This window comes from Halichoerus grypus, chromosome X (assembly GCF_964656455.1).
Source record: "Halichoerus grypus chromosome X, mHalGry1.hap1.1, whole genome shotgun sequence".
Classification (NCBI taxonomy): Eukaryota; Metazoa; Chordata; class Mammalia; order Carnivora; family Phocidae; genus Halichoerus; species Halichoerus grypus.
The window spans coordinates 114,685,610-114,698,145 of record NC_135727.1 but is presented as its reverse complement, the minus strand read 5'-3'; the positions used below and the strand labels follow the sequence as shown (position 1 = coordinate 114,698,145).

The window sequence follows — 12,536 nt, the reverse complement described above, 5'->3', positions numbered from 1 at the left end:
GCTAAATACAGAAGCTGCATTTGATTTCAGCTTGTCTGTTTCTTCTACAGGGAGCAATGTACCACAGTTCTTTACACTTCCCAGGCTTACTTTTTCATTACCATGGAGACCTGATCTGCCCACACAGCCAAGATCTGAAACCATTCCTACATAGTATGGCTAAAACTAAGGCCTTGGGAACCAAGGCCTTCTATCATTAAAGTGCATTGTTTTGTTAAAGAAGAGTTCTTGCTTCTGCTTTTGAAGTATATTGATTTTCCACAAAGAGAAAACAGGCTTTCTAGTCCTGTGCTGAAGATTTACAATAAGGAGAAAGAAAATGTCATCATGACATTTTCCTTGGTCAGGTTCTGGTTTTGTGTATGTTTATGGTGTATACTCTGCATAGTCAATTACTACAGAGTAATGTTTCATTTCAAATTATGTGACAGTGTTACCTAATGGTAAACACATTTAATGTACACTTTATGGTGGTCTTAAAATGCTACTTTTAATTTTAGTGTGGATTGTGTAAATTTGTTTCTAAATCCGGTGTTGGTGTCTTTTAAATTAGTTCTTCACTTGTTCACAATAAAATCTGTGTGAGAAAAGTTATTCTGGAAATTTGATCATAACTATACATGGATTTAACAAGAAAGGATTGGTGTAATTTATCACTATAAATCCAATACAGCACATCCAGATAGAGCTGATGAATTACCTATGGATGATACACACCAGTACAACTATATTCTAATGTATTCTTGTTTTCAGTTTTTCAATTTTATCTTATTGTGGTAGTAACGTGGTCATATGGTCAATTTTCTCTTCGACCTTTCTTGGCACTTGCTTTGCTGGGAAAGGTATTTTTGGTTGTCCTTATTGCTACAAAATTTAGTTGGTGCAGAGTGTCACTAAAGCAGTTCCTCCTTGCCAGTGTTGTTAATGAGGAAATGATCCCAAATATCACACACACACACACACACACACACACACACACACACACGTGTAACAAAAAGGGCCATTGTTCTACAGTTTTTTGATGCTCATACTTGTTAAGGAGATAATTACACCTTTGCTATCGTTGGAGTCTACTCCATGCCCCCCACCCAGTGGCACCAGTCAAAAGAGATGGTAAGAGAGTCTTAAGTGGAACTTGAGAATCCCAAATTCACCCTTTGATTTGCATGTCCTTACAAATTCATATCTTTAATTTGATGGGGGTTTTTTTACCCCCAGAGAAGGTAGCATGCGTCCTTGTTTTAATGTAAATAAACTAAATAGGAATTTTTTTAAAGCCTGGCTTCAATGAAATATGGATTGTCTTTAAATTTTTCAGGATATTATGAATAAGCTAGCACCATGAAGTTGCTACGAATTAATTAATTTACAAGTGGAAAACAAGTTTATTAATATAATTGGATTTTTTGTTTTGTTCACTAGCAGGAAGTTAGCAATTCATTGCTATATTTGAGTACAAATTAAGTTGTATGATACAGAGAACCTTCTGACATTTCAAACATTTGAATTTTGCAAAATGAGCTATCATCCTAATGAAGTCCCTGTATGATTCTAGTTTTCTGTAATTACACTGATGAGTGTGAAATTCAACATGAGATGCTAAATGTTAAACACGGATATAGCTGGAAACCTTTTGCAATAGCTATAAAGTCATTCGTATTTGTCCATAAGAACACTGAGAGTCAGCATATCTCTAGCTCTTTAGTAAAAGTTATTTTCTTTAAAAGGGCAGTGCTATACAATTTTGTCAGGAAGGAAAAAAATGAAACTCCTGTATAATAGGGCATTTTAAAACAGTATTCTTCATATGTTCTTAGATTCTATAGTTTTCCATCCCAAATGCAAGATGAGTTTGCTGATCCAAAATGTAATAAACAACAATTTCAAGACAATTAAGATTGAGTTTGAATACTTACTCTTCTAACTTCTGAGTTATTTGCTAAGATGGATGATTGTGCTAATTTGTTTACATCCATGCTGTATTTCTAAGAAACATGATTTTATAGTGATTTTTACCAAAATAATCTTTCTTATCATGTACACAATACATTTTGAGTACCTAAAAATGTATTATTTTGAATATCATAATATTCAGAGGACTTTAACCATGGGAATTTATGAGAATATTTTATGGTGTAATTACTTTAGATTGAAAAATAAGAGAGAATATGAAAATATTATTGGTTAAGGTGGAAGATTAGATGTGTAACAGATTCGAGGTAAAGAAAAATAGGCATTCTGATAAGTAAGTGTTATGATACAATTTTAGGTTCTTACAAACAAACATCTGTTGAATTTTCTTTTTGACCTTTCTTGGCACTTGCTTTGCTGGGAAAGGTATTTTTGGTTGTCCTTATTGCTACAAAATTTAGTTGGCGCAGAGTACCACTAAAGCAGTTCCTCCTTGCCAGAGTTGTTAATGAGGAAATGATCCCAAATATCAGGCTGCTGTATCAAGGTCAGTAACAAGGCGTTAACATTTATAAGTTATTGAAGAGGGAAAATAAATATTGCAACTGTTTGTAATATTTTAAGCTCATCCAGAAAAAGTAAGCAAAAGTCCATTTCAAGCTTCTACAATCATAAACAATGTTACATCATGAAAGCAGATAATGTCTTTACATTTTTTTAACATAAGAATTACTCCTTTTCTTACTGTACTCCCAAACCTCCCCACACACCTACACATGTTTTGATGTACTCTTGTTGAAAATAATTTACTGTTTCACTCACTTTTGCAGATCAATACCTCTTTTTCCCCTCAGTCTCAGGGGATATCATGATACTGGAGCTGATACTGAATGATATTTTTAAATAAGTAATCCCACCACTAACAAGATGGCAGTACTTTGAGGCTAGTATATGAGTTTAGTAGGAGAATAAGAGTAAGGTGGATTCTGGGATGCCTGGGTGGCTCAGTCAGTTAAGCGTCTGCCTTGGGCTCAGGTCATGATCCCGGGGTCCTGGGATGGAGTCCTGCATCAGGCTCCCTGCTCAGCAGGGAGTCACCTTCTCCCTCTCCTTCTGCCCTTCCCCCCACTTGTGCTCTCCTGCTCTCTCTCACTCTCTCTCTCTCAAACAGATAAATAAAATCTTTAAAAAAAGTGTAGGGTGGACTCTTGAAAGCAAAAGCTCACAAAGATCTTTGTTACTGCTAATTTGAAAAATATATATGTCTTCATCTATTCTGGATCAAATTTTCAAGAATTAAGTTGTGCCATTGATTGTCTAGTTACTAAAGAAATTTAGGCAGTAGTACAATCTGCATAGCATCAAAATTTATCGATTACAGGTCATGTCTGCTGATAAGCAACCTGGCAGAGGATATAGAGCAAAGTCCTTTGTTTACTTTGAGTAGATTCTGATGGAGTGAACATACTAAATGTATCTTTACAACCCCCATTCCCCAGGTACAGATACCCTTACCTGTTATTCCACCAAAATGTCCAATTTGGAGCATTCAAGTCAAGTGTGGTAGGCCAATCAAATAGGTTGGGTCATGGAAGTATAATCAGTGTTCTGAAGACATTTTTACCACCCAGTCACATAAGTGGTTCAGGTTTAGGTAAGACTGGAGCTGCTTTTTAGAGTGCTTATCAGGTAGCAAAGAGAATGTCATAAAAGGGTTAGGAAGTACCATAGAAGAACCCACTGAAAGAAATAGGCAAGAAACCAATTGCGATGTATTTGGTCCCAGTTTGCCTTTTTATTTTGGCAGACCAGATATAGTAACAGATGAAATGTTGTGTCGGTATCATATACCCATTCACCACATTGGCAGTTCTCATCAGTGAGTTATTTCACACCAATTATCATCCAGAGTGAATATGATCTATTTAATTATATCCTTTTACTATAACCTTATAAGGTTGTGGTAGGGGTTGAAAATTCTCGTAAATTGGGGCACCTGTCTGGCTCAGTCGGAAGAGCATGCAATGCTTGATCTCCAGGTTGTGAGTTCAAGCCCCATGTTGGGTGTAGAGATTACTTAAATGAACTTTAAAAAAAAAAAAGAAAATTCTCATAAATTAAAAATATGCAGAGGGGCGCCTGGGTGGCACGGTCGGTTGAGCATCAGACTCTTGGTTTCAGCTCCGGTCGTGATCTCAGGGTCGTGGGACTGAGCCCCGCGTGGAGCTCTGCTCTTATCATGGAGTCTGCTTTGAGATTCTCTCTCCCCCTCCCTCTGCCCCTCCCACTCGTGCTCTCTCTCTCTAAAATAAATAAATAAATCTTTTAAAAATATATGCATTATTCATCTCTTAAGTACTTGGTATGAAAAAAGTCTATTTCCTATAGTGGGTTCACGTCTCAGACTTCAACTATGTTACCTCTGTAGCTATTTCATCTGGAAATGAGAATTTTAGAGATTATCCTAAAATAAGTAATTATTAATCATAAAATAGGTTGCAACAGGGGCACCTGGGTGGCTCAGTCAGTTGGGCATTTGCCTTTGGCTCAGGTCATGATCCCAGGCTCCTGGGATCGAGCCCCAGGTTGGGCTCCCTGCTCAGCGGGGAGTCTGCTTCTCCCTCTCCCTCTGCCTCTCCCCCACCCCCGCCCCTGCTCATGCCCTCTTGCTCGCTCCCTCTCTCTCTCTCAAAATAAATAATAATAAATAAAATCTTTAAAAAAAAAAAAAGAATAGGTTGCAATAGCAACCCATTCTGCCAGTAAGTTGCCATCCACCCACATTGCTGAAAGAAAAATTTGCCAGGAATGGTTGTCTTTTTATTAAGGTTGTTTCACTGGAGTTTAATATGATTTTTTTAATAATCTTATCTATGAAATATTTTAAAATGTGGATGAATTAGTATGGAATGGCTTAAGAGTGATCTAAATGTTTTATAGGGTAGGAAAAAAACTTTTCCTCTACCCTCCTAGGTTTTTTGCCTGCGGCCTGCAAATTAAACTAATGACAGATTAACAGAAGAAAAGGTATATAAGTTTTGTCCCATGTCAGCATTTTAATTTTTATCTGCACAGAGGCCTTCACAGAAAAGAAGTGAAGACCCAAAGAAGTAGTTAGACCTGGAAGTTTATATACCATTTTAACAAAGGGCAATAAATTGTAGAGAAGTGACAAGATAAAGGAAAGGGGTTTGGGCTTCTAGGGCCATAAATTGTGGAAAAGTAAATATATGGGGGAAAGTAATGCAAGATAAGGGATATTTTCATAAGGTTTGTTTGTGCAAACCCATCCTAATGTCAATTTTCTCTCTCCAATGATAAGGATGTTCTTCTCCTGGTATGGAAGAGGTGAGAAAGAACACCTTCATAAAGAGAAGTATATGTCCTGCTTTTAGGCAGATCAGGAGACAGCCAGAGGTCTTTCTATGTTTGCTGATTCTTAATTACCTTCAGCTCAAAATAACCCTTATGTCAAAGTGGCATATTTTGGGGTGGCATATTATGATCCCCTTCAGTTTTAAAGTCTACTGTAAGCGTCAAAACTCAGCACATACATATATACATTAATGTTTTAACTATCTTCTTTAAATGTGCCTTAAACTTCAAATACTTTTATTTTCTATTTATTCCAAAGGTATTTAATCAATTAAAATTAATATGCCCATACAATATGTTATTAATGTAATTATATATTATGATTACATATAATATACATTAGGGTAATTGTATAATTATAGTCATATAATTGAGTTTAAATATGTGTATGTGTATATATATGTTTGTATTTAATAAAGTAGATCTTAATTTTATTGATAATCCTTAACTATAAAATTTTAAGACAGAAATGGAGAAAGGGTTGTGCAACTATGCCATGAACTCCTTGAAATCAGACTGTCATCTCTGTATATTTATCCCTAACATTTGATACAGTATACATACCCATAGGCACCCATTAAATCCTCACTGAATAATGCATGTCTATAAAAATGAACTCCTCCCATTTTCTTTTTTTTTTAGGGTGGGGAGGGGCAGAGGGAATGGGAGAGAGAGCATCTTAAGCAGGCTCCACCCCCAGCACCGAGCCCAACACAGGGCTCGATCTCACAACCCTGAGATCATGACCTGAGCCAAACACAAGTGTCCAACACTTAACCGACTGAGCCACTCTGGCACCACCCCCACTCCCATTTTCTATTTTAAAGTCTGATTGGTGATATTTAGGATGACAATATAATGTGGCCAAATTCCAGAGTGCATTTTTCTGAAATATCTATAGACACTTCATTGAAAATAAACTGGTGGTAAATTGAATTAACATATCAAGTACTTTTGTGACTATTAAATATAAAAGACCTCTTCAACTATTGCTAATAGATGTTATATTTAGAGAGTACTTTGCATGTGCCTGTATTTCCGATAGTGGTTTTTAATGCAGGTAGAAAAAACCAGAATGGGTGGTATACTCATAATAACTAATTAAGTCCTAAATACACTCTAATGTCATAGTATAGCAATAGGTACATTAAGATGAGATACTGCTTTCATAAGGAAATGCTCTATCTCCTGTGAATTATACACAGAAGATAGAACTGTGATTTGGCAATTTAGAGAACATTCTAATTATCTGGAAACAGTATTTCCTTATCTGTTTTGCCTGTGGCTAGGTTTATCAAATATTTTATTTTACCTGGAATTGCTAATTGAAGGTCTCCATGAGTGCTTTAAGAATAAGAACAGACTATATTACCGTTTACTATGTATCATTTTATTTAAAAAAGAATACTTTGTCATGAAAATTTTACTTCTCATTCATAAAATAAAAATACTTTCCAGTTACTTCCCCCTATGGTATTAAATAAAAAATAAGCAAACAACTTTTTTTTACATCTGATATCCTGTCTTTTTGAACTTAAACCTTTACAAGAAAATAGGCCCTCACAATTTGGACAGATACTACTCAAACCACAATTAACAAGTCTTTTCGATCAGAACATTCTGAACCAAGGTATTATCAGCCCACTCTTTCAATACTGACACTGAGACAAGTATCACCAATTATCAATTCATGATGTTAGATATTCCTGTTTTTCAAAAAGAAAAACCTAAATCTGAATACACATTTAAAAGGCGAGGCTCCAGATAATAATGTTAAACAAGTTTGGTTTTTTGGGTTTTTTTTAAGCACACAAAAACGGTTCTGCTTTCCCCAGAACTCCACTGTGTTGCTTGGATGTCTGCTCTTGGTGACCTTTGTTATCTGCAAGCAGCTTAAGACCAGTAATCAGTGGCCTTGCCGGTAAATTTGCCCTGAATCTCACTGATAATGGAGTAGACGGAACCAAATTTTCACTCAGAACTCAGAAGTAGGAATTTTTGAAAGTGCTCTCCCAGCTTAAGCACTTTTTATTTCCATTTTCACATGTTTTATTCTCTTTCATTCATTAAGAAAAAGATTTTTGTCACCGATTTTGAATTCAAACTTAATCATTCTCTTGCAAATGTTTGTGCTTATGTGCTTACCCTATAATCTAATTCTCAGGCATTTGACTGAAGGATCATCAGCTCTTCCTCGCAGGCACACTATTAGAAGGCTGATTACATTTCTAAAACTTATGTTTCTAGAATCTCTATTTCTGCTTATTATTTGAATGATTCTTAGTGGGGAGATTTTTAAATTTATAAAACAAAAAGGGAAAAAAACATCCTCCTCAACAATTGCTACGTAGACACAGTCTGTGAAGAGCTTGCATAGGAAGTGGATCCAGATTGGAATAAGTTTTCTTATACATGACTCAACGTGGTATTACCTCTGGGTTCACGTTTCAGATCTCAAGGGGTTTAGTAACAGGGAAACAGGATCTGTTTTCCTTTTATCTAGCTGGGCTGGTGGCCTCACAACTGGAGGTTTCAGTGATGAGCGGAAGTTCAATAAACATTTGTTAAGTAATATGTCAAACAGAAACATTACTGATTTTCTTGAGGCAGCATAGTACGTTGCTGTTGTTTCAAAATGTAATTGGTTAAAAGCTTGCTAAATAGTGAAGTTTATTTTAATAGCAGGAAGTAGGGAATATTTTTATAGTTAGGATACTGGCCAAAAGAAAGCAAAACCATCAAGAGCCATATAATTTAAAGTTGTTTTTTTTCTTTCAAGGAACATGTGATTTCCACCTGTTCTTTCAAAAAAGGAATAAAATTAGTCTCATTATAATAAATTAGTTTTAACTGGTTTGGGTATTGTGACTATTGGGGGATAAATGAAGTCGTCAGCTGCAAAGAAGAAGAGTAGAAATAGGGAGCTAGGGAAAGCCTGACAAAAGTACAAAGGGAGAGAAGAGGAGAGGGTGTTGAGAACCAGAAAGGGACTTGAAAAAGTTAAAGACACATCTAAGTATGAGATTCCCGGACGTCCAAGGTAGGCTTACATGGAACAGTGTCATTTACGAAGCGGGTTGGTTTGTGTTCTGGAGATTCCATGTCGATTAGCCACAGATTAGTCCAGCAGAGCCCGCCCCCTCCCCCCCCCCTCCCCCCCCCCCCGGCTCCCGCTTGCGGGGGCTGCTCATCCTGGAGATTCCGAATGCATGGGCATACAGTTCACTCAGGGGGCTTGAGCCTGGAAGTGTCTTTATAGTCAGTCCGTTTGCCTCAAAAATAAAGAAGAACTATTTCACACTACCTAAAAATAAAGCTTGAAAGAATTTATTCAAGCAGTTTACCAAGGCCTCTTTTATCTTGCTGTATTCTCTGTAGACCAAGATATTTGCATCCAGTTCCTCAGCAAAAACCTTGAAATCATGTGAGCTGTGACACACAGTGTTATACTTGTAGCACTTGTGACTTACAAACTACTTGTGTATGCAGTACAAAATTGCCGTCAGTGCAACCTGCCCTAGCTCCGGTGTAGCCCATCCTCGTGTGCCTGGCCTAAAGCAGGGTCGCAAACTGCGGTGGGCACAAGAAAAGGCAGCATTGCTTGCTTTAACTGCAGATTCCTGAGTTCCATGCCCAGTAATTCTGATCCAGTAGGTCAGAGGTAGGGCCCCGAAATCTGTGTTTAGCAAGCAAACCTCTACCCCCGGAGATTTTGTAGCCAGCGTCGGGACCACTGCTAGTTGAATCAACACCTTTCCTTAAGGAGTTCTCTTCTCTTGTGCTCATCTGTACAGACCGGGGGCTACTTGTAGCCATTGGAAGTAGCCATCCGCCCCCCACCATCCTGTACTCCGGCAAGGTGCTCCACTGAGAAGGGGTTTGCAGCCTCCTGGCGTGGAATTCAGCAATCCTATAGAAACGAAATCACAAATGTAACTAAATGTGACTTAATTCTCAGGGCTCTTGTTCAGGTTCAGGATGGGTTAAGTGCACTAGGTGTTAAGCCCCTCGTGTAACATTGTTTCTGAGGGGGAAAGAGGATGTGTTGAAAACAACTTACAAAATGTTTAAATTGCTTAGACAAATTAGGAACAGTTTAAATTTAGGAACGACCTTGTGCCCCAGGTAGATTGCCTCTGATTTTGCTGTTTGAAACTCCACGACCTTCTGGCTTCTACCCAGAACTAGCATTCCAGGACCATCATTTTCTAAAATGCCGTATTGTCTTTTCTTTCGTTCGACCTACCTATGCTTACTCAATGTTTAGCCCCTTTTCTGCAAAAGAAGGATCCGATATAATAAACAAAAATGAGTTCTGCTGATTTCTGAACTACGCTGCGTCCTGTTATCTAGATACTGTGCTCTGGGCAAAGTGCACCCTTCCATTTTCTAAGGCAGGTGGTAACGAACAAAACGCTTTCTCTGTTCCCTCTCCTACTTTGTTCCTTCTTGATACCACTCAAAAAAGGATGCCACAGGATATTGGAGATAAAAATCTGCCTCAGGCTAGAAAGAAAAAATATGGCTGATTTGTGCCCGATGACAATATTTGGATTCCCCCAAACCCAAAATAAAATGAACTAAAAGAGATTACAGTTTCTTTTACCCCGATTGTTCTTTGTTGCCCAGGTCATTCAGAAATTTTGGTCTCTTGTTTCTTAATTCCTTGCCATATGGCTTACACTCAGGTGTAAAGTCACCATTTCATCATGTTTACCCTGTGAGGGCTTTTCATTTCTCTCCACTTTGTATTGGTCAGCGGCCTCCTCATCAGAGCCAGACTAGCTGGGCTCTTCTGTCTCACTGATCAACACATGGTAGCATATGGATCAGGGCAGTTAGGTAGAAGGCAGACCAGGAAATTTTTCCTCATGCTTCTTGATTGGGTGAATTCGAGGAAAGATCTCCTATAGAAATACAGTTTCATTTTCTTGAAAGACTGATCATTTTACATGTGTATGGAGAATACTTTTACCATAAACTTCTCTGATTAGAATTACAGACGTGCATATGCAAGTAGAGAAGTGGGAAAAGATGTATCTGTGCTGTGTATTATTTTGTATACATAAGGTTGGCATTTCCAAATGACGAAGCATAAAACAAAAACTGTCCCGTTTATGGCCAAGTAGACTTGCATGCCAACAGAAAGACATGATGGTATTAAAACCATATGCAATTCTAGCCATTTTTTTTCTCTTTTCTCTTCATGGGTATTGCATGATGGTATTTCGAATACAAATACTAATGTGCTTTGGAAATAATGGCACTCGCAGGTCTTTCATCATATTGTATCACTGCTTTATCATATTAGGCTAATACACTGCGAGAGTTGGTAGAACCTCTCCATGCCAAATCGGATCCACTTCTGTTGGCACTCAACCCATTGGACTCACAGATTGATAAGCTAATGTTTAGAGAATTTAGATCGGAGAGAGTCGGCACGGCGCAGACTCAACATCAACCTCTTGCAAGCAACTAAAATGGCCTCGTCCTTGCTGTTTATAACAGAAAACTGACTTTTAAAAAGCTTAGATCATCAAGTGTTTTGGATTGGGGGCCTCCCTAAAGGGATATTAAGAGGGGCAGGCCACTCTTAAGAAGAATGCAAGCTTCCTACACTGGGACTAGCATAAGATCAAAGCCCATCAAGATGGAGCACAGTGACAGAAAACTGCCGTTTCTGTGGGAGAACGGAAGGGGAAGGGTACTGACTGGGGAAGGGCTGTGTGTGGTGACACCTCAGTTGTGTTCTCCTGACACCAGGAAAGGAGAGGGATCAGCTCCAATAACTAGAAAACCCTGGCTATTTAATGGACTCTTTGGTGGCCTCTTTAAGGCAAAGCAGAGGAAGCAAATTCTGTGTATTAAGTGTATTTTGCATTTTTCAAACTTGACGTGCTGTATTGTACTAAACTAAGTGTAATCTATTAAGGCAAGGTATACACACCCTGCTCTGAAATTTACTATGTTTATTCTATTATCAAGTGTATTCAGGTGCAACACAGAGACTGCTTTCGGTGGCACTAATGAAGAAAATTCCTCATGCCAGGCTTTATTAGATTCCTCAGCTAAAATCCTAACTTTCTCCTTATTTCTTGGCACTTGTATACAAATGGTGTTGCCTCATAGGACAGGCATGAGCTATTCTTTTTCTGTAAAATTTTCCGAATCTATAGGCTGTGGTTCTCACTTTTGAAAAAGTATTTTGTCTGGATGTCTTTCAAACTAGCTTCAGATATTATTTAATACTATGTAACTGGGTCCCCTATGGCTCAATATTGCTTATTTTTCTTCTGTAGTGGATGTGAACTTTCCTTAATTTAGTTGGATTAAGACACTCTGTAATAATTTCAATGCTAATCAATGGATATTTCATACTGTGCAATGAACAGATAATTTAACATTGTATTTGGAAATGTTTTTTCTCCTTCCTGTCGCCGCAGTGTGTGGTACTGCATAATGTGAATACCTGTAAAAATATAAATTACTTAAAAATAAAAATATGACCAGTTGGTATCAAATCTTTTTAGATAGCTAAATAATTTGCTAAGTATGCTTGATAGTAAATATCTTTCCAAAGAGAAGTAATCTCTGCTTCTTTCTCACAAATGGAATTTGTGTTGTGAATAAAAATCACATTGATCTGCCTTACAATTGCCTCTGTGCTCTAACCATTTTAGTGTGTTTTTTAAGTATATATGAAAATGATGGTTGTGGTTTTTAGAAATCCATCAAAAAGCTTTTTTTGGCATTTAATATTAGTGAGGTTATCTTGGGTCATTCTCTGTTTAAGTCATAGTAAAATGTTACGATAAGAAGAATTTTCATTTTTTCTCGTTGAGGCATATGGTGACTCCACATTAATTTTTGAATATAATCGTGTCTTCGCTTTGGTTTTAAACCATCCTCTTTATGAATTCCTGCCTGAGAGCCAGGTACTTTGACCTCCATGTCTCTACTAGTTAAATTTTCTGAATTCTATGGGCAAATCTAGAATCTGTCATTTATGTCTGTGATTGTCCTTCAAAGAACCTTCCCTGTGGATCAATAAATCAATGCCAAGGACACCAAGACTTTGCCATCTGAACTATTCATCATCAAAACTGCTGTAGTGCCCTGAAAATTCAACCACTGTCCTATTTATGGCATTAAACCACACAATTTGGCAGAAATTACATGCTCAGAGAGTGAAGTGTAGAATAAACTTCAGTTCTGCCTCTTTTGTCACATCTTCTTGGAAGTAAGCTTTC

The 12,536-nt window shown here is 37.5% G+C and overlaps 1 protein-coding gene across 5 annotated transcripts in view; it reads left to right on the top strand.

The window, feature by feature from the left end:
• Nucleotides 1-12,536, top strand: part of CNKSR2 (connector enhancer of kinase suppressor of Ras 2) — a 267,319-nt gene that overhangs the window by 244,177 nt on the left and 10,606 nt on the right. The window contains exon 21 of one of the 5 annotated variants that reach the window (XM_078064919.1): nt 10,598-12,319. The exons of the other annotated variants lie outside the window; for them this stretch is intronic. Within the exon in view, the coding sequence (XP_077921045.1) occupies nt 10,598-10,602 (5 nt within the window). The 3' untranslated portion in view covers nt 10,603-12,319. Of the gene's footprint in view, nt 1-10,597; nt 12,320-12,536 lie in introns of those variants that run through there. 5 annotated transcript variants of the gene reach the window in all.